This window comes from Erinaceus europaeus, chromosome 19 (genome assembly GCF_950295315.1).
Source record: "Erinaceus europaeus chromosome 19, mEriEur2.1, whole genome shotgun sequence".
In the NCBI taxonomy this organism is placed as follows: domain Eukaryota; kingdom Metazoa; phylum Chordata; class Mammalia; order Eulipotyphla; family Erinaceidae; genus Erinaceus; species Erinaceus europaeus.
In genome coordinates this window covers 34640598-34668099 of record NC_080180.1, presented here as the reverse complement: position 1 = coordinate 34668099, position 27502 = coordinate 34640598, and the positions used below count along the sequence as shown (strand labels likewise).

General features: G+C 43.1%; 1 protein-coding gene across 1 annotated transcript in view; it reads left to right on the top strand.

The window, feature by feature from the left end:
* The window catches only part of DOCK5 (dedicator of cytokinesis 5), a 262201-nt gene that overhangs the window by 226207 nt on the left and 8492 nt on the right, over window positions 1-27502 (top strand). Inside the window, exons 40-48 of the mRNA XM_060178855.1 lie at window positions 3030-3134; window positions 8863-9004; window positions 11178-11259; window positions 13480-13564; window positions 14553-14639; window positions 18594-18770; window positions 23875-23958; window positions 24508-24645; window positions 27233-27399. Coding sequence (XP_060034838.1) covers window positions 3030-3134; window positions 8863-9004; window positions 11178-11259; window positions 13480-13564; window positions 14553-14639; window positions 18594-18770; window positions 23875-23958; window positions 24508-24645; window positions 27233-27399 — 1067 coding nt within the window. The remainder of the gene's footprint in view (window positions 1-3029; window positions 3135-8862; window positions 9005-11177; window positions 11260-13479; window positions 13565-14552; window positions 14640-18593; window positions 18771-23874; window positions 23959-24507; window positions 24646-27232; window positions 27400-27502) is intronic.

Here is a 27502-nt window from a genome sequence, read left to right as displayed (position 1 = left end):
GGAAATACGAGTGAACAAAGATGTGGTCCCTAAGCTTTCATTAGCATTTCTCCAGGTTACCCTGAACAGCGGACTCAAGATCCCAGCCCGCAGCCCTCTGTTCCTTGTTTCTCCTGGACCCTTCATGTCTCTGACCTTCCTATATCCTCTCTTCTCATATTTCCGATGTTTGTTTCTGCTGTCTTCCTATCATCCAACTCATTTGTCCGGTGGTCCATGTTCTCAGGGTCCTGCCAGATAAACAAAGTGCTCATAGGATAAGAGGAGTACAATTCTATATAATTCCTACCACTAGAACTCCATATTCAATCCCCTCCCTCGATACTTTCTTACTCATACTGTCTCTGGGAGTATGGGTCCAGAATCATCATGGGATGCAGAAGCTGGAAAGTCTGGCTTCTGTAATTGCTTCCCTGCTGAACATATCATTGACAGGTCGATTCATACTCCCAGCCTGTCTCTCTCTTTCCCTAGTGGGGCAAGGACCTGGGGAGGTGGGGCTCCAGGTCACCTTGATGTGGTCATCTACCCAGAGAAGTCAGGTTGGTATCATGATAGCGTCTGGAACCTGGTAGCTGAAAAAGAGTTAAGGTATAAGACAGAACAAAATGTTAACTAGTCATGAACCTAAGGGCTGGAATATTGCAGATGAAGATTTGGGGTCTCCGTTTTGGAAAAAGCTAATAGGTCTATTGTAGGTATATTCCAAGGGGCCCATGACCCTACTACTGTATTACTTTTTTTTTTTTCTAAAGAGCCTCCTTGTGTACATTTGACAGTTGTAAAATGTGTGTGCCTCATCTTGAACCTTCCTTCTCAGTATCACTGGGATGTAGCTCTTCCCTGAATATATATATATATATGTGTGTGTGTGTATATATATATATATTGCCGTTGGCCATAGGCACAGTTCTGCTATTTAAAACAGTCAAGAAAAGCAGGTGGAGGGTGGTGGTACACCCAGTTGACTGCACACGTTACCATGCACAAGGACCTGGGTTCAAATCGATGGTCACCACCTATACAGAGGAAGTTTCACAACTGGTGAAGCTAGTGCTTCTCTCTCTCTCTCTCCCTCTCTCTCTCTCTCTTTCTTCCTCTCCTTCTCCCTCCCCGTCTCCCCCTTCCCCTCCCTCTCCCCCTCTCCTTCCCTCCCTCCACTCTCAATTTCTCTGTCCTATCAAGTAAAAGAAGCAAGACCAAAAATAAAGGGAAAACAGTCACCAGGAATGGTGAATTTGCCATGTAGGCACCAAGATTTAGCAGTAAACCTGGTGGCAGTACAAAAATAAATAGATAAATAAGAAAAGAAAGAAAAACAAAGGTAGACTTTGAAAAGCTCAGCAGTAGTCAAAGTATCACACTTGAAATTTTTAGTAGAGGAGGCACAAAAAGTCTGGTAACTGTCATGTCCCATTAATTGATTTGAGAAGATGGTTTTACAGTCACCTGGTAAAAAGTTTACCAGTGTAATATACCTACTCCTGCTATCACACACACACACACACGCACACACACATACACACACACAGAATCAGATTCTTTTCTTATGTGAATTGATCCAAGATGTTAGAAATACAACATGCTCAACTTCTCTAAGGAAGCCTTATTGTGAAAGAAGCCATTTAGTTAGTCCTGCCTCAGTGTCTGGGAGGGCCTTAGTGACATTCCTCAAAGCTCAGGGAGCCAGTTAAGCTCCCTTATTTTCCAGAAGAAAGTAGAAGTAACCAAACTGCCTCTTAAGCTTTGCAAGAACTATGGTGGTTATCTGAGGGGTTGAGAGGGGTGAGTTTGGTCGTGTGTGTACTGACTTTCACACGCACGTGTGAAAGTATACCTCCTGGAAACTTGCAGTTTTATAAACCACTGTTAAATTGCTAGTAACAGAAGTTTCCTGAGCCCAGTGGTGGTGCACCTGGTTAGGCACACATATTACAGTGTGTAAGGACCTGGGTTCAAGTTCCCAATCCCCATCTGCAGGGGGGAGGTTTATAAGTAATGAAGCAGTGTTGAAGACCTCTCTCTCTCTCTCTCTCTCTCTTCTCAACTTCTGTCTCTATCCAAAATAAAATTAAAAATATTTTTAAAAGGGGGGGAGCAAAATCTGAAGGAATTAAAAAAAAAGTTTAGAGAAAAGGGATGGGGTGGTAGGGGTGCTCTGACTCTGAACCCCAGCTTGGAAGCCTCTGCCCATATGAAGAATTAAAGATCAGACCAGCATCATCTTGTTGAGAAACAGAACATTGCTACCACCTTCTGGGCACTTGTAACTGAATCAGGGTCTTTAACCCTATCTGTCCTTAATAGAAGTTCTTTGTTTTCTTTTCTCATAAGTCGCTGGTTCAATGGAGCCACTCTCTCAACACCTCTCAAAAAGTATTTCCTAACTTGTAAAGGGCCCAAACACATTTCACAACAGAGGTGAAACCTCTGCACTGCCTTTCCCCATAGAAAAGGCGCATATGCACAACTTTCTGTGTGCGACTTTGGCAATTCTCAGACTCTCCAAGGTGCATTCTGGGACTTTGGCTCCAAAAGACTCTGATCAGGAAATGAATATATATTCTGCCATCAGGGTTATTGCTGGGGCTCAGTGACAGCACTACGTATCCTCTGATCCTGGTGGACTTTTTTTTTTTTTTTCCATTTTTCTTAGTGGATAGGACAGAGAGAAATTGAGAGAGATGAGGAAGATAGAAGGGAAGAGAGAAAGAGAGACACCTGCAGACCTGCTCACCACTTCTGAAGCGATCCCCCTGCAGGTAGGAGCCGGGGGCTCAAACCAGGATCCTTGCACCAGTCCTTGTGCTTTGTACTATGTGCACTTAACCCATGTGCTATCGCCCCGCCACCAAGAATATATTTCTTTGGCCAGGAGATATTTTCCAAAGAGTTTTCATCTCTCTGTGTTATATGGGGACAAAGCAAATAGTCTTTCTCTCTGCATGTTCCTTCCTTCCTTCCTTTTGTTTCTTTCTCTCCAGCATCCTTGTAACCTCCCCCATAAAATGTTCTCTTTTGTTTTCCAGCAAAAAAGAGCCTCATTCTATGAGAACATCATTAAGGCTATGAGGCCACAGCCCGAATACTTTGCAGTTGGATACTACGGACAGGGCTTCCCTTCTTTCCTGCGGGTAAGAGCCCCGAGGGTAGCCTCCAGAGCTATTAAGCTGTAGAGTCTGGAGGAGGGAAGGTGTTCATCTCTTTTCCAGATGGGTCCAAGTGCACTCGCAGCTGCAGACCTGTGTTCTCACTGTGGGAGGTCAGTGAGGGAAACCACTTCCTGAACAGACCGCCTCTTCACCCCACACCCCGGCCACCTCTGCTGTCCTGGCTGCGCTTTTGTAAAATGATTTTCCCAGGTGGAACGAAGAAGGGGAACAACAGAACCGCCCTCCACTGGTCGTTTGCCATGGGTCAGGCCCATGTGTGTGGATTGATGTAGTCAGCTGTTTATTTTGTATCCCGCCAGAAGTACTTTGAGAGCAAATATCCCAAGGACAAGACTGCAGGAGTTCACAAAAATCAAAACAGTCATGTTGTTGTTGTTGTTGTTTTAATTTATTTTTTATTTAAGAAAGGAAAAATTAACAAAACCATAGGGGAGGAGGGGTACAACTCCACACAATTCCCACCACCCAATCTCCATATCCCACCCCCTCCCCTGATAGCTTTCCCACTCTCTATCCCTCTGGGAGCATGGACCCAGAGTCGTGGGTTGCAGAAGGTAAAAGGTCTGGCTTCTGTAATTGTTTCCCCACTGAACATGGACGTTGACTGGTCGGTCCATACTCCCAGTCTGCCTCTCTCTTTCCCTAGTAGGGTGGGTCTCTGGGGAAGCTGAGCTCCAGGACACATTGGTGGGGTCTTCAGTCTAGGGAAGCCTGGCCGGCATCCTGATGGCATCTGGCACCTGGTGGCTGAAAAGAGAGTTAACATACAAAGCCAAACAAATTGTTGAGCAATCATACAGTCATGTTGTTTTTAGTGAGGACAATATTTTCCTTCTTATTAGAAATTTTCTATAATAAGATACTGATTTTTTAATCTATTAAACAAATATTCATATTTCCTCCCACAAGAAGGAAGTCTCAGCAGTGAGCTATGCTTAAGTGGCTATATTAGCCATCTTCCCTCCTCTTATTTATAATAATTTATAGAAAAGGAAGCACAGGCCTAATGAGGAAGTTCACTCGTTCATTCATCACCAAACACTAAATTTCCTCAACTGGTAAAGGTATAAACAAACTATTTTATGTACACAGTGGAATACCATGCAATAATAAAAAAGTAATGCGGGTAGGGAAAATAGCATAATGGTTATGCAAAGAAAGTCTCATGCCTGAGGCTCTAAAGTACAGGTTCAATCCCCTGCAGCACCATAAGCCAGAGCTGAGCAATGTTGTGGTTAATAATAATAATAATAATATTAAAAGTAATGAATTCCTGATACATACAACCCCTTGGTTGAATCTCAGATATATTCTGCTCCATGCTACAAATAAAACCTTAAAGGCTACATATACAGGATGCTTTTCTTTATGTGACATTATGGCCAAGCTAAGGATTTCTCAAGGACCAGATTCTCCTGCGGATGAGAAGAGAGTTGGCTCAGTGAAGCACAGGGAAATATTTGATGGTGAAACAACTTTTCTATATCTTGTCATAGTCTTATTTACCAAGACTCAAAGAATTTTACACTAAAAAGGATGCCTTTTAACATATGTGATGTATGTGTGTGTGTGTGTATATATATATATACATACATATGTGTGTATGTGTGTGTGTGTGTGTATATATATACACACATACAGGAAGGAAGGAAGGAAGGAAGGAAGGAAGGAAGGAAGGAAGGAAGGAAGGAAGGAAGGAAGGACTTCTTGAGAATTTCTTCATTAGCTACAATTTGAAAATATGAGCTCGTAATTGAAGAGGTAAAAGGGATGTGAAAGAGCGTTGCAGAAAGAGGAAACAGCTGGCAGAGCATAGGTGATACCTAGGAATTGAAGACCTGCACAGTGGGAACAGCCAGCAGAAGAGAGCCAGGGTGGAAGTGGGCAGGAAGTGTGGGGAGAGCAGGCAGGGCTCAGGGGTGATTGGGGCACTTGTCCGCATCCTGAAAGCAGTGAGGTATCACTGTTGATCTTCGTGTTAACAAAGTCAACTGGCTTTGAGGTGGGGAGTTGGGTAGAAGGTATGTGCAGATAAGCCACCACCGGAAACTGTTACAGATGTTCAGGCAAGAGATGACAGATTGCACTATGCAGGGAGCAGGAGAAAGATTAGCATGATGGGAGGGTAAAGTGGTAGTCTCTGATGGCTGATTTACGGGAAGTGAGGAAGAAGTAACTGTCAAGAAGGACCCCTGTTCAGCGGGGAAGCAATTACAAAAGCCAGACCTTCCACCTTCTGCAACCCACAATGACCCTGGGTCCATACTCCCAGAGGGATAGAGAATGGGAAAGCTATCAGGGGAGGGGATGGAATACGGAGATCGGGTGGTGGGAATTATGTGGAGTTGTACCCTGCTAAGACGTCAATATGGGAAAATACTGGGGTTGTGAGAAGAGAATCAATCCACTTAATTGAATAAATATTTACTAAATTCTACTGTGTCCCCAGCTGCTCTGTAGGCATAGGAGAAGAGTCCAAGTCCTTGAAATGATGGAGCTTGGAGAGCCCCCCCCCAAAAAAAAAGTGATATTTAAGAGAAGGCCTATAACAGTGCCTTGTACAGTGCAAGCTCTTGGTGACGATCAGAACATGAGGGAGGGAAGGTGAATCGAATCGAATACGGTGAATAGAAAAAAAAATTCAGTAAGGAAATGACACTGAAGCCAAAACCTGACAGGAAATGAAGGGAAAAGCCGGGTAGCTATCACAAGGATGAGGGAGGACACCGAACAGTGAGAATCACTGGCTGAAGGCCGTAAGGCTGGAGAAGCATGAACAAGAAGATAAGTAGAAGAACAAAGCCAGCAAGCTCTGGCTACCAGAGATGCAGAGGCCCTTTGAGATCTTTAGTAGATGCATTTTTAAAAGCTTTAGGTTTTAGGGTAGAGAAGATAGCATTATGGTTATGCAAAAGACTTTTGTGCCAGGGGCTCTGAAGTTCCAGGTTCAATCCCCAACACCACCATAAGCCAGAGCTGAGTAAAAAATATGCTCTGTAAAAAATATGGTGATGATGATAATAATAATCAAATCTTGGTTTTGGACATACTCAGTGTAAATTTGAAATGTCCAAAAAATGTGAATCACAATCATCTGATTATGGTTGTGGAACTGAAAAGAAGGTTCTGAACTGGAGATAAAAGGCAATGTGGGAGTCGGGCTGTAGCACAACGGGTTAAGCACACATGGTGCAAAGCGCAAGGACCTGCATAAGGGTCCCCATTCGAGTCCTGGCTCCCCACCTGCAGGGGAGTCGCTTCACAAGTGATGAAGCAGGTCTGCAGGTGTGTATCTTTCTCTTCCCAGCTCTCTTCCCCTCCTCTCTCCATTTCTCTCTGTCCTCTCCAGTGACAATGACAGCAATAACAATAATAGCAACAACAATGATAAGCAACAAGGGCGACAAAAGGGAAAAAAGAGGCCAGGTGGTGGTGCAGATGGTTGAGCGCACATGTTACATACAATGCGCAAGGACCCAGGTTCAAGTCCCCGGTCCCCACCTGCAGGGGGAAAGCTTCATGAGTGGTAAAGCAGTGCTGCAGGTGTCTCTCTGTATCTCTTCCTCTCTGTCCCCCCCCTTCCTTCTTGATTTCTGCCTCCCTCTATCCAATAAATAATTAAAGATAATAAAAAAAATTAAGGGGAAAAAAATAAATAAATAATAAAAGTCACTGTGTAGTTTTAACCATGGTTGTGAAAGAGAAAGTTTTAGTCTTAGGTTTGCTGTCAACTTGGGTGCTTGATCTAGCACCTTGCTACATAAGATCATTGTGTCACAGGAAATAACCAAGAGATAGCAGTGGTTCTGTGAAATCAAGAACACTAGGCATTTGAGTTGAAAGAACTGGAGTTTGAATCATCTGAGTGACTGTATGATGCTGACCAAAGCTCACATAACCACCAAGTCTGGTCTTGGTTCTCTGGCCCTAAGAGAAGTAGTGCCCACATCACAGGGATGGGTTGAGGATTAAATAGCATGATGCAGTGTATTACAAACTATAGTTTGTAGATGTTACATGTTGACAACACCTACCGAAAAACACATAGTCCTCCTGAATGACATATAACCTACATACCTCTATGTTATAGACTATGTCCCCAAACACAAACATGATTTTGTGTTTGTTCTTCCTTTTACTCCAACGCACATGGCACATTCTTTCTGTCAATGACACCACTGTTCCAAGACTGTTCATCTCATACTTGTTGACTGCCCCCTCTGTGTGTCTTCCACAAACACCGGATGTCTTACTTCTTTGCCCCCTCAGTCCAGCACTGGATTCTGACAGTAGAACACACACTCACTGCCACATCAGCATGTCTACACGACTTTCATCATGTCGCCTCCTACTTCCAGAGCTTTCAGAGGATCCCCAGGCCTTTGGAAATTTTGACTGCCTGGGTCCAATGACTGGGTCATTCTACCAGCCCAACCTTATTTCTTCAATCTGAACTCTATACTTTCTTCCCGTGACCCTTATTCTTGTCACTTGGAAATGGAGATAATGTTTAGCGCAGGCATTTTCTGTGACAGTTTGATGGTGTCATTCTTAGTGATTTTTTGGAATTGACTGGGGATTGCTGTAATTGACTCCTGCGCTCAGTTGCCTATCCCTTTACTATGACCCAGCATCAGAAGTGTTGATTCTTTTTCTACTTGGTATGTTCTCTACAGTGATGCCATTCAAAGTAGTGGCCCCCCAGAATGTTACGGGCCCTGATATGATAAGGAGCTTTTGTCTAAATGTAAATCACTGCATTTAGTTCCTCTGCTATTTTCCTAGTAGTAAGCTATGGAAAATATCAGCTAAGGGGGTCAGGCAGTGGTACACTTCAGTGCACATTGTATGAAGTGAAAAGACCCTCACAAGGATCCCAGTTTGAGCCCCCGGCTCCCCATCTTCAGGGGGGTAGCTTCACAAGTGGTGAAACAGGTCTGCAGGTGTCTATCTTTCCCTCTCCCTATCTTCCTCATTCCCTCTCAATTTCTCTCTGTCCTATCCAAAAGAAAAAAAAATTTGAAAAAAATAGCCACAGGATCAGTGGATTTTTAGTGCTGGCACTGAGCCCCAGCAATAAACCTGAAGGCAAGATATATATATAGAGAGAGAGTGAGAGAGAGAGAGATCAGCTAAATTGATCTTTATTATCTGAAGGTCAGGTATAGGTAGTCTTCAGGATATTTGTAATTATTGGGCTAGTCTATGGGAAATACTGCATGAAATAAATTTTATTTTTATTATTATTATTATTATTTTGCCTCCACGGTTATCACCGTTGCTCAGTGCTGGCACTATGAATTCACTGCTCCTGGCAACTGTTTTTTTTTTTTTCCTTTTTTTTTTTCCTTAAGACAGAGAAATTAAGAGTGTGGGAGGGGAGAGAGAATTAGAGAGTGGTGGGGGCGGGTAGAGAAAGAGAAAGACACTTGCAGACCTGCTTCGTTGCTTGTGAAGTGTCCATGCTACAGGTAGGGAGCCGGGGGCTGGAACCCAGATCCTCTCACAGGTCTTTGCTTGTAGTACTATGTGTGCTTAACTGGGTGCACCACCGCCACATGAAATGTTTTTTAAGGTGAATTGCACTCTGCCCGGGGAGGACAATGGCTTTCTCAGTACCAGAATTTTCAATAGCCTCACTGCTCTTTATACTTAATGGCTCCTCTTGCTTTTTCTCTCTGACGTGCAGAATAAAATTTTCATTTATCGGGGGAAGGAATATGAGAGGCGCGAAGACTTCAGCCTGAGGTTGCTGACCCAGTTCCCCAACGCAGAGAAGATGACCAGCACCACACCCCCGGGCGAGGACATTAAGGCCTCCCCAAAGCAATGTATCCTTGCCAACGGGAGACCAGGCCAGAGGTCCTTCTGTCTGGTGGAACCCCAGCCAACCAGAGGCTAAGAGTTCCATCCATCCACCTCTCAACACACAGTAGATCTATATCTTCAGGCTAAAGCATGTAGTTACTTGGACTCTGCTTTCCCTTCTATTATCAAAGCTTTGAGGTCCTGATGTCCCACTTATGGTTTTAAAGAACTAAAGGTTATAAATTACCTTATAATTATATAAATAGATGAACAAATCTCAAATGGGAAAAGTTAGATTTTGTAGAAAATGAGGACCTTTTTTGTTCAGAGTTTTGGATTAAAGATATGTAGCTCTTTTTTTTTATCCCCCTGTAATGTAACAATTTGTTGAAAAATCATTTGCTTTTTGCTTTTTTTTAAATATCTATTTATTCCCTTTTGTTGCCCTCGTTGTTTTAAACTTGTTTTCTTTTAAGAAAAGAATCAAGGAGCTGAGTGATGGTGCACCTGGTTGAGCACACACACATGTTACAATGCACAGACCCAGGTTCAAACCCCTGGTGTTTGCCTGCAGGGGGAAAGCTTTGCAAGTGGTGAAGCAGTGCTGAAGGTGTCTCTCTGTCACCCCCTTCCCTCCTAATTTCTGGCTGTCTATCTAATAAATGAAGATAATTTTTTTAAAGAAAAAGAATCAGTAGTGGAGAGGGGCAATAACACTTTTTTTAAGTACATTTTTAACATTTTATTCTTAAAATACATTTTATTTTGGATAGAGACTGAGAAATTGAGAATTGAGGAGATAAATGAAGAGAGACATTTGCAGCATTGTTCTACTGCTTACGAAGCACGCCCACCCACCCCTGCAGTTGGAAACCGAGGGCTTGAACCTGGGCCTTGCACACTGTAATGTGTGTGTTCAATGAATTGCACCACCACCTGGCCCTAACAGTTATTTTTTAAATTTTTTTTCATTATCTTTATATACTTATTGGATAGAGACAGCCAGAAATTAGAGGTAAGGAAAGAGGTGATAGAGAGACTTGCAGTCCTGCTTCACCACTCATAAAACTTTCCCCCTGTAGGTGGGGCCCGAGAACTCGAACCTGGGTCCTTGCACATTGTAACATGTACTCTCAACCAGATGCACCACCACCCAGCCCCCCAAATTTTTTGGTTTTTACTATATTCCCCGCCACAATGAAGGCCTTATGAAATTGAACAGTATTCTAAGAGAGGGAGATAGAGCCAGTGTGACATGGTCAATGAAAAAAGGCTCCAACTTCTGACTGCCTGGGTTCCGGTCCCTCGTTTTATCACTCACTGTGTCACTTTGGGTGAGTTGCTTATGTCTACTTCGGTTTTATCATCTGTAAAATGGGTATGATGATCATTCTTCTTGAGTTCTTGTAAAGGTTAAGTCAAATAATATATGTAAAATATCCAGAACAACGCCTAGTATGTAGTGGAAATTCAATACATGTTAACTGTTATGATAGCTACAAACAATAGGCAATAGGTAAAGAAGAGACAAACAGCCGGCACATCTTGAAATGAAAAGTAGTCATGTCTTTGAAGTCAAAAGATCGTCTAGGCTTCAACATCTGGCTGCTGGGGGTTCAGAAAATGATGGAGGTGTCACCTTTGTGTATGAATGAAAAGATTTATTCGACATTTGGACTTAGTTCAATGAGTGGGTATAGAAACATACATCTGAGTTCTGGGCCGTCTGTCAACTTTGGCTTATGCATTTGACCTTTCTCAAGCAAAATAATTGTGTAGGTCTTGCTTGGTTATCTGAAGATGCACAAAAAATCCTGTGCCCTGAGTTTTCTTTCTCTCTTTTTTTCCTCTTTCTCTTTCTCTCTTTCTTTTTCCTCTTTCTTTCTTTCTTTCTTTCTTTCTTTCTTTCTTTCTTTCTTTCTTATCTATTGAGGAAGGGTACTTGTCCTGAAGATCTGACTGGACGGCCTCTAATCCCTAGTTCTTGATTTTTTTTTTTTCATTGATGCCCCTTTTTTCTGTGTTAAAGCTGGTTGCCAGGTGTTTTAATGAAAAATATCTTCAACTTAGTAAGGCGGCATGGTCATACATAAGGGAAGACCACTCCTCACATAATAAGGAGTGTAGATGCGGTTTCCCCTGTCTGCTAACAGTGTGAGGGCTTGACTCCTTTCCCTTCCTTAACGAGCATCTCAGACATGCAGTGTTTCACCGTGAAGCCCGTGATGAGCCTGCCACCCAACTACAAGGATAAGCCAGTTCCAGAGCAGATCTTAAAGTAAGTGTTTGTTTGTTTTCAAATATGTGTCTCTTTCACATACTTTCTCAATAACTCCCTCAAAATCAAAGCTTTAAATTCATTACAGCTTGCGAGTTTTTCTGCCTCTTGGTCTGTTGGGGCTCCTATCACAGAATGTCACAGATGTGATGGCTTATGCACAGCATGTTTTTATTTCTCAGTCTTGGGAGATCAAGGTGCTGGGAGGCTGAGTGTCTGGGGAGCATCAGCTGCCTGGGGTTCACACACCTGCCTCCTTCCTGTGCCTTCATGTGGTGGCCAGAAGGACAGAGTTCTCTTTGTTTACAAGGAAATCCCTTGCATAAGAGCTGCTTTCTCATGACCTGGCCCCAGTCCAAAGGCTTCGCCTCCTAGTAAATACACATTTGGCAGTAAGGTGTCAGGACCGGGGACACAGCTCAGCCTGTTAGAGCACCAACTTGTCTCCCTGAGGCCCGAGAGGGTGCAGGTTCACTCCTTGACACCATCTAATGCCAGAATTGAGCAGTGCTCTGATTCTCATACTCTTCTTCCCCCTCCCTCTTTTCTCATTCTTCCTTTCTTGTAATAAAAATAAATACATTTAAAATAAAATTATTGGGGGTAGGTAGCATAATGGTTATGCAAACAGACTCTCATGCCTGAGGCTCCATCAAGTCTCAGGTTTGATCCCCCACACCACTATAAGCCAGAACTGAGCAGTACTCTGGTTAAAAATTTTTTCTGACCAGCTCTGGCTTCTTGTGGGGCTGGGAATTGAACTTGGAATTTCAGAGCCTCAGGCATGAAAGTTGTCTTGCATAGCTGTTTTGCTGCTGTCACCCCCTTCCCCAGCCCTAAAATAAAATTCTTTAAGAAAAAAATGTATATATTTCTGGCCTGGAAAGACAGCATAATGGTTATTCATATGAACTTCATGCCTGAAGCTGTGAAGTCCCATGTACAATACCCAACACCACTATAAGCCAGAGCAGAGGAGTGCTCTGGTAAAAAAAAAATAAAAATTAAAAATAAGGTAGGTCTCGAGGTAGCGCAGTGGATTAAGCACACATGGCGCAAAGTGCAAGAACCAGCTTCAGGATCTGGGTTCAAGCCCCTAGCTCCCCACCTGCAGGGGGGTCACTTCACAGGTGGTGAAGCAGGTCTGCAGTTGTCTATCTTTCTCTCCCCCCTCTGTCTTCTCCTTTTTCAATTTCTCTCTGTTCTATCCTACAACAATGACATCAATAACAACAAAAATAAAAAAATAAGCAAATAAATGAAAATTTAAGGTCAAGTGGTGGCTCACTCCCAGAATACTCTCACACGTTACCATATTTAAGGACCTGATTAAAGCCCCCACCCCCCTCCGACAGGGTGGAGTTCCGTATGTGGTGGAGCAGTGCTACAAGTATCTTTATTATCTATCTCTCTCCCTTCGCACACACCCCTATAAGAAAATACAAAATGACCCCTGGGAGCAAAGTATTTGTACAGCCCCAAGCCCCAGTGATGTCCAGAGGGGGAGAAAAATGTATTTCAGCATGTGAACCCCATGGAATGTAAATAATCAGATCACAAAAGCTCTCTATTCCATTTTCAGTTCAAGACCTTCGTAAGCTGATGTGGGCTGGAGGTATTATCCTAGGTAGAGGAAAAACGGTCATTTCATGCTCGGGTTTTCCGTCTCCTGGCTCTTGTTTCCAGTCCGTCACTTTCCCTGAGTAGTGGCTGACCTCTCTCTGCCTGGTGGGTCCCCTCTGATCAGAGGCCTACTCCTTTCTCCTGAGAAGTTGAAGTCCTTAGGAGGATTTATAGAACAGATAGAAAATGCTGCAAATAAGAAGACACGTGTGGACATACATACAGTCTTTTTTTTTTTACCAGAGTACTAAGCTCTGGCTTATGGTGGTGTGAGGGATTGAACCTGGGACTTTGGTGCCTCAGGCATGAGAATTTCTTTACATAACCATTATGCTATCTACCCCCTCTCACATATAACCTTTCTAGACAGTGATCTACAGAGCAGATTCATGAATAATTAAGATGTGAAATAGGTTGGGCAGTGAGTGCCTCCAGCCTTCACTGTGGAAGTCATGTCAGTGTTAGATAGTTTCGTGGGTAAGACTAGATTGTGTAAGAGGTCTTGCAGGTTTGGTTAAAGTTAAACTAGCAGTGCTTAGTCTAGCCAGACTACGTTCGAAACTACAGCATGGCTCTTCCTCCCCCCCTCCCCCCCAGCTACTATAGAGCCAATGAAGTTCAGCAGTTCAGCTATTCCCGGCCGTTCCGGAAAGGAGAGAAGGATCCAGACAATGAATTTGCGGTGAGTCTTCCCCTCCTGCCTTCTAAAACATGAAGCAGACATTTCCGATGGAGGTCTCCCACCTGACCAGCATATGTAGCAGAAGCAATGGCAGCCTTAGGGAGAGAGACTTCCTAGCTCACTTCCTGGACAGCAGGCTATGCCCTCAGTGCAAAACTTGAAATCGGAAGTCCAGAAATGAGATTCCATGTGTGGGCCTTAGTGTGACACTGAGCAGATCACACCTCTCTGTATCGCATATTGCCCGTGTTGATGACCCCATAAGCTTTATTTATATACAGGAAAATTAGAGCATCACTCTGCCTTTTTAAAAATATTTATTTATATTTACTTTTCCCTTTTTGTTGCCCTTGTTGTTTTCTATAGTTATTATTGTTGTTGATGTCATCATTGGTAGATAGGACAGAGAGAAATGGAGAAAGGAGGGGAAGACAGAGGAAGACAGAGAGAAAGGAAGACAGAGAGAAAGAGAGACACCTGCAGACCTGCTTCACGGCCTGTGAAGCGACTCCCCTGTAGGTGGGGAGATGGAGGCTCGAATCAGGATCCTTATGCTGGTCCTTGGCGCTTTGCGCCACATGCGCTACGCTACCGCCAACTCCCCACTCTGCCTTTTATGATGTTCTGCGAATCCAGGGCCTATCTGTGAAAGTTTTGTCCTCCTCCACTAAGCCCCTTCTCTTGTTCTATCTCTTATAACTTTAAACATCCCGGAGTCCTTGAAAAATTTGAGCAGATATGGCCCACTTAAGTGGCACTTAGGAGTAGAATTTCATTTAGCCAAACTAGGGAGTTGGTTTTGTTGTTGTTGACCAGAGCATTGCTCAGCTCTGGTTTATGTTAATGCTGGACATTGAACCTCAGACTTTAGAACCACTGGCATGAAAGTCTTCTGCATAACTGCTATGCGGTCTCCCTAACCCAAACTCAAGAGTCTTTCTGTTTTGCCTGAGAACTGACTGACACATCCTATTTTTCCTTCCACCAGACCATGTGGATCGAAAGGACCACATATACAACTGCATATACCTTCCCTGGGATTCTCAAGTGGTTTGAAGCCAAACAGATTTCAACAGTGAGTCATTTGAAAACTAGAACTGGGGTTGGGGGCATGGGGGGAGCCTTTCTAGCTCCAAAAATAATACCAGCTTTTGTTAAATGTCCCCCTCTGGTTGTCACCAGCCTGGGCAGCCTCCTCTGACTAACTTCGTTTTCCAATAGAGAAATGAAAGACATGCTTTTATGACAGAACTGCTTTGTAAAACTGATGTGACAACAGTGACCCTGAAGGTTACTCACAGTAAATGACTCCATTATGGCCAAGTGAGCACTGTCTCCTCAGTGAGCCTGCCCTAACACCCAGAAACGTTTTTGGAATGCTTCCTCTGAGGGTTCTGGCCCAGAACCTTTCCTCTCAGCTAATCCCATCACTGGAGACACTTCCATTTTTATTACCCTCAAAAGCTGCCCATCTTACTTTTTTATATTTATCAAATCTGATTTTTTAAAACATTTTATTAGGGAAATGATGATTTCCAAAATAGTTGTCACATAAGCACAATTTCTCATCTCGCCATGAAAGGCATCTGCATACCACTTCCACCACCAACTTAAGTCCTCCTCCACTACTGTGCCTTGGGTCCCCAATACCCTCTTAACCCTGCCCTCCTCCCCTCCCCCGGCTTTGCTGCAACAGCTCACACCCAGGTATAAATTCAACCCTTTAAACCTCAAGAAAGTACTGCTGTGGTAGCACTCTACAAAGTGCAGTTTGTTTTCATATTCATTCCATCCCAAATATGTTTCAGATTCTTTTTTAATTTCCTTTTTATCTGAGGGCATATTTAAGTATGTGTGTTATGCAATTCTCAACCATTTAACTATTCTCTAGAGATGTTTTTGTCTCTGACTTCTTTTTGATTGCTTTGGGTTATACTTTGTGAATTATTTAGTTTTAAAAATATCCTTTTTACTTTTTATTTATTTTAGATAGGGAAATTGAGATGAAAGGGTAGATAGAAAAGGAAGGAGCACGGTCGGGCTGTAGCGCAGGGGGTTAAGCACACATGGCGTGAAACTCAAGGACCAGCATAAGGATCCCAGTTTGCGCCCCCGACTCCCTACCTACAGGGGAGTCGCTTCACAAGCAGTGAAGCAGGTCTGCAGGTGTCTGTTTTTTGTCTCCCCCTACTCTGTCTTCCCTTCCTCTCTCGATTTCTCTTTGTCCTATCCAACAACAACAACATTAATAACAACAACATCGATAAACAGTAAGGGCAACAAAAGGGAAAAAAATGGCCTCCAGGAGCAGTGGATTCGTAGTGCAGGCACCGAGCCCCAGTGATAACCCTGGAGGCAAAAAAAGAAAAGAAAAGAAAAAGGGAAGGAGAGAGAGAAACACCTGCAGCCCTGCTTTACCACTGGTGACAGACAAACAGACAAAAAAAAAAACCCAATAAAACAAAAAACATGAGTTTAGAATTTTTTTTTTTTTTTGGTCTCCAGGGTTAATACTAGGGGTTTGGTGCTGGTGCTATGAATTTACCGCTTCTGGCGGACTTTTTCTTTTTTTTCCTTCATTTTTACTGGATAGGACAAAAAGAAATTGAGAGAGGAGGGAAAGATAGATAGGGGGAGAGAAAGCACCTGCAGACCTGCCTCATGGTTGTAAAGCGACCCCCGCCCCCAGCAGGTAGGGACTGGGGGCTCGAACCCAGGTCCTTGAGCATTTTAATATGTGCACTTTACCAGGAGCACCACCACCACAACTCCCCCTCCCCCATGATTTCTTTATTTCTAGCCCTCCTGTTATTGACTTGTTTCTGGTCTCTCTTCTCATGTTGATACCACTGAAATAGCCTCATGACTGACTTCCTCAAGTCCATTTTCCTCAGTACCTCAGGAGTGAATGCCTTAAGCATAAGTCTTTCTAGTTAGTATCATGCTGCCTGGTGCCTAGAACATAAAGCCCTGAGCTCATACATACAGATTCTTTGTGACTCAGCTCTTCTACCTCGCTATCTGCGGAGCTAAACAGTACACTCCATGCTCTCTTTGCCCTCCTCAACAATGAGTGGTTTTTCTCAGCTCTAACTGCACTCTCACTACTGCTTAACTGACTCCTGTAGACAATTCAGCTTCACCAGGTCCTCCCAGACTCTTCCTAAATGAGGTTACTGTGACATTTCTCTGTGCCTGTGGGTAACTTGGTCTTATTTCTGACAAGTGCCTGCCATGTTTACATTTTAGAGCCCTGACTAAAACCACTCCTCCCCATCCTGCTCATACCTCTGTGACGATGGTGCATGTAGAGCAGTGCTGAGCATAAAGTTGGTGTTCAGAAAATATGTCTGCAACAAATATAAACTCAGGTTAAGCTCAGGTGGCGCAAAGCGTAAGGACCAACAAGGATCCCGGTTTGAGCCCCCGGTTCCCCACCTGCAGGGGAGTCGCTTCACAAGCAGTGAAGCAGGTCTGAAGGTGTCTATCTTTCTCTCCCCCTCTCTGTCTTCTTCTCTCTCCATTTCTCTCTGTCCTATCCAACAACAACATCAATAATAACTACAACAATAAAAACAACAAGGGCAACAAAAGGGAATAAATATTTTTTAAAAATAAAAAATAAGTAAACTCAGGGGGTCGGCTGGTGGCGCGCCGGGTTAAGCGCACATAGTGTGAAAGCGTAAGGATCCCAGTTTGAGCCCCCAGCTCCCCACCTGCAGGGGGGGTGGCTTTACAAGCATGAAGCAGGTCTACAGGTGCTATCTTTTTTTCCCCCTATCTATTTTCCCCATCTCTCTCAATTTCTCTTTGTCCTATCCAATAAAAATGAAGGGGAAAAAAATGTCCACCAGAAGCAGCAGTAAATTCGTAGTGCCAGCACAGAACCCCAGTAATAACCCTGGAGACCAAAAAAAAAAAATTATAAACTCAAGGTTTTTGTTTTATTTTGTTTTGTTGGGGGTTTTTGTCTGTTTGTCTGCCACCAGGATTACCACTGGGGCATAAAGAATCACCATCCTAGACAACCTTCTTCTTCTTTTTTTTTTCTTGATACAGAAATAGAGAGGGGAGGGAAAAAGAAAGAAAGACACCTGCAGCACGGCTCCACTACTTGTAGAGCTACCCTTCTGCAAGTGAGGTCTGGGGGCTTGAATTTGGGTCCTCACACATACTATCATGTGTGCTCTACCACGTGCACCACTGCCCGGCCCCTGAACTAAAGTTTGATGTGGTCCATATCACTAGTGAAAAATTAATTACTCTTCAAGCAAGTATGAATGTGCTTTTTCAAAGAGACTTCTCATCGACAGCTTCTTCCCTAAGTAGAGTACCTAACAAGTGACCTTGACAAGAAAAGTTTGCCTCTAGAACTTGCTGGATACTTTATACATTCATTTGCTTGACTAGAGTACTGCTCTCAGCTCTAGTCAACTGGTGGTACCAGGGATTGAACCTGGGACCTCTCACGTACAAATGCTATGCACTTCTGCTGTTCTCTAGCCCTTCTGTACCCTTCGAGATGACTATATAGGGTCTTTTCAACATGTTTTATTTAGTCTGAAATATTTTATTCATTTTGGGTAGATACAGAAATTGAGAGGCAAAGAAGAGGGAGAAAGGAAGAGTCACCTACAGCTCTTCTCTGTTACTCATGAAGCTTCCTCCCTGCAGGTGGGGGCCGTGGTTTTGAAACCAGGTCCTCGTGCACTGTAATATGTGCACCCAACCAGGTGCACCACCACCTGACCCTTATTTATTTATTTAACAAAAGACCAGAGAACTGTTCAGCACTGGTTTCTGGTGGTGCTGGGGATTGAACCTGGGAGCTTAGAGCCTTGGGCATGAAAGTCTTTTGCAGAAATTATACTGTCTCCCCAGCCCTGAATATCAAGGAGTTTTTGTTTGTTTGTTTTTCCTTTGTTCTTTGTTTTATTGTGTTTTGTTTGCAGTTCTGCTAAGCTCACAAGAGTGTCCTCTCTCTCCCTTTCTCTCTCTCTCTCTCTCTCTCTCCCCCTCTCTCCCCCAGGAGGAGATCAGTCCTCTGGAGAATGCCATTGAAACCATGGAGCTCACCAACGAGCGGATCAGCAATTGTGTGCAGCAGCACGCCTGGGACAGGACCCTGTCTGTGCACCCCCTCTCCATGCTGCTCAATGGTATCGTTGACCCTGCAGTCATGGGAGGCTACGCCAACTATGAAAAGGTGGGCTGGGGCCTAGGCCCACATGGGACCCCAGGTTCATGCTTTCCTCTGAGGCATTGTACAGTGGGCAAATTTGTTTCTGACAGATTCTCTGAGAGGCTTTCGCTCTCCCTCTTTATGAATAGGCAGATAAAATAAAGGAAAAGCTAGTCCCTGACCTCATTCCTCCCAGAAGCTCTCAGAAGCCCAGGCACGGTCAGACTAAGAGTCAACCCAACATGGCCGAGCAGTGGTCACTCAATTGCCTCTTCCCGGGTGACTCACGTACTTCCTCTCCCACCTGCCCTCTACCCTGGGACATGGAAACTTGCAGGTGGATTTCAGAACTGGGTTCACTCTGGAAGTAAAGCAGAGTCATTGGGAAAAACAGACCCTTGCTCTTTTTAGAAATAGATTCTAGGAATCCCTACCTGTGTCACAGGTGTTACGGACAGATGAATCTGGCTTGACCGTTAAATTAGTTCAGCTTAGTCTTGTTATCTGAAACACATTAAGGTTGCTCACCACATATGATTACACTGTACAGGCCTTAGAAAGGAGGTGGTACAGGGGTCCAGCAAGAATTCACACTGTAAAGCACATGCCTCACCATGTGTAGGACCCAGGGTTCAAATCCCAATACCACATGGGAGAACTATGGGTAGCATCTGGAAAGCTCATGGGTTCCTCCCCCCCTTTCTTTCTTACTCCTTTCTTTCTCTCTCACTCTCTAATGAAGAGCTTGACCAGAGTTGTTCATTCAAAAGTGGCTTTGCACATGTTCAAGATACTGGGTTCAATTCTCTGGCTTGGGCTTTAAAAAAAAAAAAAAGTAATGCTGTTACAGCTCTAGGGTGTTATAGCTCTAAGGTAAAGCAGCTACAAAGAATGAGCCTGAGGCCAAAACCCCATAGCAGGCAGTCTCCTGCCCTGCTGAACTGTTCACATGATTTGGAAAGCCACTTATATACCCTTCAAGCCAGGCACAGTGTGCATTGATTGGTTACAGGGTGGTTTTGGAAAAGGTACATTTTAGTTGGTTACAAGGTTCACCAATCAGGTGTGCTCAGGTACAAGGCTAATGTGTAAACGGGTTGGTCACATTATGAGTCATCAAGGTATGTAAAAGGTAGGATGGGGTGGATTGGTTACATTCCATGCCCAATCTGGGCCGCCAAGATGTAAGTGAACACAAAGTGAAAGATACAGTTCGGTTGTCGCATTCTGTGAAACGAAAAGATTTAACCTGATTGGTTACACTCCTAGTTGCGTAGGTTTGTCAAAATGCGCAAACAGTCCATTGTGGAACTGGTGAACGTTTTATTTCAGTGCCCAGGAACTAGCACAGTGGTAGCATATAGGATTTTCACGGCAAAGGCCCCAGGTTCAATCCTCAGCATTACCAAATGCCAGGGCCAAGAAGTGTTCTGGTTTTTCTTTATACGAAGAAATATGTAAACCTTGCTTAAAAAAATATTTTGTGGGAGTCAGACAGTATCTCAACAGGTTAAGTGCAGGTGGCACAAAACACAAGGACCAGCGTAAGGATCCCAGTTCAAGCCCCCAGCTCCCTACCTGCAGGGGAGTCGCTTCATAGGCCGTGAATCAGGTCTGCAGGTGTTTATCTTTCTCCCCCCGCCCCCCATCTTCCCCTACTCTCTCCATTTTTCTCTGTCCTATCCAACAACGACGACATCAATAACAACAGTAATAACTACAATACAACAAGGACAACAAACAACTCCCCTTCTTTTTTTCTTAAAGCAACATGCTAGTTTTGTTTTTATAAATATTTATTTATTATTAATGAGAAAGAGTGAGAGAGGGAACCAGAGCATCACTCTGGCATGAGTGATGACAAGGATCAAACTGGAGAGTCCAATGTTAAAGCAGGATTTTTTTAATCGGGCAGGTGGAGGTACATTTTCAGTAGTGAAATGATTTTTGGAGTCCTCTCCCTGAATATAAATAAATGTTTAGCTAGTTCACCCCCCCCCCCCGTGGAGTTGAGAGGAGTGAACAGGGAGCGGAGGTAGAGATGAGTGGATATTGAGTGTGTTGATTCTCCTTTTTTTAAGCCATTTTTTTACTCTTGATTAATAGTGGGTTACAAGATTATAAGATTACAGGGTATGGTTCCTTCCACACCACACCACCACCAAAGTTCTGGGCCCCTACCCTCCCAATAGTAAGCACCATAGTCCTCTCGCAAAGTCTTAGAGACAGTTTCTTTGTTTCAATTTTTTGTTGTTCTTTATTATTACTATCATCATTTATTTATATGACAAAACCATAGGATAAGAGGCATACAACTCCACACAATTCCTACCACCAGACTCTGTATCCCATCCCCTCCCCCGATAGCTTTCCTATTCTTTAACCTTCTGGGAGCATGGACCCAAGGTCATTGTGGGATGCAGAAGGTTGAAGGTCTGGCTTCTGTAATTGCTTCCCCACTGAACATGGGTGTTGACAAGTGTGTATCTCTTCTCTAGATTCCACATATAATGGAAACCATCTGGTATTCTCTTCTGTTCCATCCATTTTCTCCCAAAGGACACAATATCATCTTTTTGATTGCAGAGTAGTATTCCCTGGAGTATGTATCCCATAACTTCTTTAACCACCACATAGGAGTGCTTACAAGGCAGAAGTTTCATGAGCAGTAGAACCCTTGGCAGCGTCTCTCCTTCTCTGCCTTTCTCTTTTTTGCTATCTCTGTCTGTCTCTCATCTATCTGGAAGAAAGAAAAAAAAATGGCTGCTGGGAGCAGTAAAGTTATGCAAGCACTAAGCCCTAGCAGTAGATCTGGTAGCAAAAAAAAACCCACTAATTGAGGCTCTTAATATATTTAACTCTCTACCATTCTGAATATAAGAAAACAGTAAATTTATTGGTGCTGTCATCTATTGTGACCAACTAGGAACTCATCATAACCCACCTACTTAAAACAGCCTCCTTAATTACTATCTGAGTGATAACATACGAGCTGTTTGGTGTAATTCATCCATCAGGCCTTTCTGTTGCAAAGCTGGATTCTATTAGAGAATGGAGTTTCAGTGCATTTTGTCATATATATATATATATATATGTTTTTAACTCCTCAAAATTTAATCTGCAGGAGTTGGGCGGAGGCACAGCGGGTTAAGCGCACATGGTGCAAAATTTAATCTGCACAAGCAGTTTGCAGAGTAAAGACGAATGAAGATTCAAATAGAAAGAACACGTTGATTTCTGTTGACAGTCCGTCTTTTAGAATGACCTGCTTTGCACATGCATGGTCTCCCTTCCTATTTGTGTTAACTGGGTTCAATAGACTTTACTCTCAGTTGCATTTGTTCTATGTTGCATATGTTGCTATGACTAGAACTGTCGTAGCAAGCCAGCCACTGACTTGATTGGCCCAACTCTGGAACCCAATAAATACTCTTAGACCCAGATGTCAATAGGGTTGATTCCCTCTCTGAACTGGGAGGGGAAAATCTGTTCCCTACTGTTCTCTCAGCTTCTGGTTACTTACTTGGCCTTCTGTGACTTATAGATGACCATCTTCTTGTACCTCTTCATAGGATATTCTCCCTCTCTGCACCTTGCTGTCTTCAGATTTCTTCTAATAAGAGCACCAGTCTTATTGGAATAGGGACCCAGCTTACTGTAGGAGAACCTCATCTTAATTGATTCCATCTTCATCAGTCCTGATCCCAACTAAGGTCAGGGGGACACTTCATGAGCGGTAAAGCAGGTCTGCAGGTGTCTGTCTTTCTCCCTCTCTACCTCCTCCTCCTCCTCCTCCTCTCAATTTATCTCTATCCTATCTAATAAAAATTAGAAAGAAAAAAATTAAATTAAAAAAAAAAAGGAGGTGGCGCATCTGGTTAAGCACTCCGTTATAGTGTGCAAAGACCAGGTTTAAGCCCCCAGCCCCTACCTGCAGGGGGGAAGCTTCATAAGTGGTAAAGCAGGGCTGCAGGTGTCTCTCTGTCCCCCTCCCCTCTCAATTTCTCTCTGTTTCTATCCAATAATAAATGAATAATTAAAAAAAAAAAAACAGGACAAAATGGCTGTCAGGAGTGTTGGTATATGATGCCATCACTTAGCCCCAGCAATAACCCTGGTGGCAATCAAAAAACAAACAGCAACAACAGCAAATCAGACCAGAGTCTGTGGAATCACACATGTGCAAGGCTATGGTGCCGCCCAAAAGGAAAAAAAAAAACACAAAAAACGTAAACATTTTGGACTCTACTTGGAAATATTTACTTACAGACCGGCTTTTTTTTTTAATCCCCCTTATGAATTAGCTTTAAAATGGTTTTCTATATAAAATATGTGGATATAGTTTGAGTGTTAAGTGTTACTACCCTTTTATTGGGCTTAGCCATGGGGACCCTGAGTGTTTTATAATGACGTTCTAGGTAACATACATGGCCGTGATAAATAATACAGGCAGCCTGCATTTAATGTCTTTATAATATTTGACATCCATATTTCATATTTATTAGTCTTTTGAATAGACACTAAGTAAACTTGTTAACCAGTCTCCTAAATAACCTTCTGAATTAATAATAAGTAAACAAGAAAAATACACATATTAATTTCCACTTAGTGGAAATAGCAGAGGAGGAATGTGTGACGGTATCTATTACCTAGTACTTTATTTCCTTGTTTATTTGATTATTTATTGCTATTTCCTTTATATCATCTATGCACTTAATCTAATGAATGACCTTTTCATAGTGTCAGGTTTTGCTGTTGTTGTTGTTTTATGCTTGGTGCTATGCTAGTGATGAGTGTGTTTGATGTATGTGTTTGCATATTTGTGTTTGTGATAATGCAGAGGATGTCCCATCCCTAGGAATTGTAGGTTTCCAGAGAGACCATAGAATGACACTGAAACTTTTTGGAACTGTTCACTTTGCTGTAAGGGCTAGTCCAAGACAGGGATGAATAATTAATTACATAGTTAGTTGGTTACTCCTGGTAACCAACTTGGATAGAATAGAACTTTGAGTGGATTCTGTCCCTTCTAGGATTAAGTACACAGATAGGAATACATTGTTTATGATTCACAAGTGGGAACCACTATTAAGTCACTGATTTAAAATCTTATATGTATTATGTTTAGGCCTTTTTTACAGAAAAGTACTTGCAGGAGCATCCTGAAGACCAGGAGAAGATTGAGCTGTTGAAGAGACTAATAGCACTACAGGTATGCCTCAGAAAGGAGGGTGCCTGGCAATGAGGTTTAAATCTGAAAGCCCACCTTTAAAGTTACTTTTTCCTTTTGATCTTATATGGCATCAGAATTTACTAGTTTACTGTTTTGTTTGCCACGGAACTACACACTGTTGCAAAGGGACTTAGCAAGTTGGTTTCCTGGCCTGTTTCCAGCTGAGAGATATTATGTTGGCTTTAGTTTTTCTCACTTTTTCAGTGAGAGAAATTAGAACCATGAATTCAGACTCAAAGATTACAATCTACCAGTCATAAGTCCACAGAAAAGCTTCTGGGCTTAGGTGGATTTAACTTATGTGTCTGCCTTTCTCCAGCCTAGTCCTACTTGTAGCACTGGGATGTGTTTTCTCCACATCTGTGACCCAAGGCCATCCAGTTCCCAAGCCACACTATGAGAAGTTAGTGTTGCCGTTTGATACTATTCTTTTGACTAGTTTCCATGGCCATCCCCTCCCTCAACCTCCAGTTCCTCATATCTATTTTCTTAAATCAGCTTTCATTCCTTTCATTCACTTTTTCCCAGATGCCTTTGCTGACAGAGGGGATCCGCATCCATGGGGAGAAGCTGACGGAACAGCTAAAGCCGCTGCATGAGCGACTGTCTTCTTGCTTCCGGGAACTCAAGGAGAAAGTAGAAAAGCTTTATGGGGTTATAACACTGGTAGGATTTTTCTCATTTCCCTCAGCTTTGATAATATTAATCTACTTTTTCAGAGGCCAAGTGAGTCATGACAGTATAGATACAGCATGAACATAAAGGGCCAAGTCGAAGAAAACGTAGTCTGTGCTTGAGGACCTTCAGCCATCATTAGGCATGAATGGCCATCAGAACCACGAGGAAGGCTTATACAAATAGATGGCTGGCCAACATCCCCATAATGTGAATCACTGGATCTCAGATGGGGCCCAAGATTTTGCATTTCTAACTTGGTCCCAAGTGGTGCTGTCTGAGTACTTCAGTATAAGGTCCACTCTGCTAGAAGGTAGGGTTTTCCAGATCTCAGACACTGATTCCTCCTGTCCTTTCTCACTCATTTCTCATAATTTTTCCTGATCTTTTTGTTTTGTTGTGTTTTGTTTTGATGAAAAATTTATATACTTTACACCTTTGAAGGAGAATCAGCATGATGGTTATGCAAAAGACTTTTGTGCCTGAGGCTCCCAGTTCCCAAGTTCAAGCCCTGGCACCACCATAAGAAAGAGCTGATCGCTATCAATCTGCCCTTTCTTGTGTGTCTCTCAATAAAATAGAGTATCTTTCCAGAAATGAAGGAGAAAAAGAATTAGCAAATATACTCCACAGTGCATATGGTCAAGTTCATGTTTCTTTGTAAAATTTATTTTATTTATATGCAATCACATTCCACACCACACATCCCATTCCAGGGACTGAACCAGGAACCTCAGACATACGAGTCTGATGCTTTGCCAGTTTGAGCCAACAGATTTCTCACAGATAAAAATTTTCTCTTGGGGGTCGGGCAGTAGTGCAATGGGTTAAGTGCAGGTGGCACAAAGCGCAAGGACCGGCTTAAGGATCCCGGTTTGAGCCCCCGGCTCCCCACCTGCAGGGGAGTCGCTTCACAAGCAGTGAAGCAGGTCTGTAGGTGTCTATTTTTCTCTCCCCCTCTCTGTCTTCCCTTCCTCTCTCCATTTCTCTCTGTCCTATCCAATAACAATGGCATCAATAACAGCAATAACAACAAGGGCAACAAAAATGGGAGGGAAATAGCCTCCAGAAGCAATGGATTCACAGTGCCGCCACCGAGTCCCAGCAATAACCTTGGAGGCAAAAAAAGAAAAAAATTTCTCTTGACCTGTTAAGGATTTGGCTGGAAGTACACATACATTAATTTTTTCTGTCCAACAGCTGATTGTGTGCATGGTTTGTCCAGTCTCTTTTACTATCTTATTTTTAAGCATTTGGTTTTCACATCTCTTTCCTCAAATCAAAAACTGGGTTTTTTCATGCACTCCTCTCCCCTGCCCCATAACTCCTTCACTAATTTTTTCCACTGAGTATCTTTTCAGTAATCTCTTTTTTTTTTATACCCAAGTATTTAACTCATGCCTTCGTAAGAACTAACTTTCTCCCTTATCATCAGTGAAAAGGTATTTTCTTCTAGAATAGTTGACATTTGTCACAAGCTCCTAGATGGTAAAAATTATAACTCTGACTGAATGAATTTAGTAGTCATTAGAATCAGGTCAGTATTAGCATGTAAATTTGATAAGATATTATGTGAGGCAGTCAGTCATGCTGGTGCCATTTCTATGAAAGAATATCAGTGTCCCTTTACTTCCTAAGATTCTCTATGTTAGTTTCAGGTCTGTCATTTCAACCTAAAACTTTTCTATTGAGCAATATTCCAGTTTTTGTTGTTCTGTTTTGTTTTGTTTACAAGATAATTCAACTCAAGAATCGGATAGGGGGTTTTACAAATAATTAACACTTTGGTTTTTTCCCTGTTTTGTGTGTCTGACGGAAAATTATGATGAGGGGCAGGGTGGTTGCACACCCAGTAAAGCACAAATATCACCATATCAAGCCCCGGCTCCCCACCTGTGGGGGGGGGGGTGCTTCACGTGTGGTGAAGCAGGTCTTCAGGTGTCTTTTTTTTCCTCTCTCCTTCTCTGTCTTCCCCTTCTGTCTCAATTTTTCTCTGTCCAGTCAAAATAGAAAGAAAGAGGGGGTCAGGCACAACAGGTTAAACACATATGGTGCGAAGCGCAAGGACTGGTGTAAGGATCCTGTTTCAAGCCCCCGGCTCCCTACTTGCGGGGGGTCATTTCACAAGTGGTGAAGCAGGTCTGCAGGTATTTATGTTTTTCTTCCCCTCTCTGTCTTCCCATTCTCTCTCGATTTCTTGCTGTCCTATCCAACAACAGCAATAATAATAACAACGATAAACAACAAGGGCAACAAAAAGGGAGAAACAAACAAACATATGGCCACTAGGAGCAATGAATTTTCAGTGCCGGCCCTGAGCCCCAGTGATAACCCTGGTGGCAATTAAAAAAAAAAAGAAGAAAATTATGATGAATTTTTCTCTAATCTTAGAATGAAAGTAGATTTCATTGAAGTTCTCTCTATAGCTAAGAATATGTGTTCACAGTGTTTAATAACTGAGGCAGTGCAGACACCAACCAGTCAGGATAGGATGCAAACCTGTCATTGGGTGGGGTGGTACATTCACCTGGGCTGAATTCCAGACCACTTAAAACATGAGGGATCACGTGTTCTTCAGCCTCCCAACTTGACGGATAGAAAGAAAAGTCGCACCGGGTCTATTGTGCTACCCTACATCATGTCATCTACACTGCGGAGATTGTCCGTCACCTCAGTGGCTTCCTCTGTGGTTTCCACCTCCTCAAACTCATCTGATAATGCTCCTTCCAGGCCAGGATCTGATGGGTAAGGTTTGATCTATAGTCAATGGGAGAGCTGGGGGTACTGCTTGACCAGTGTCTGCATTTGGTCACTAAAATGAAATTTGGTGGTCCGGGAGGTGGCGCAG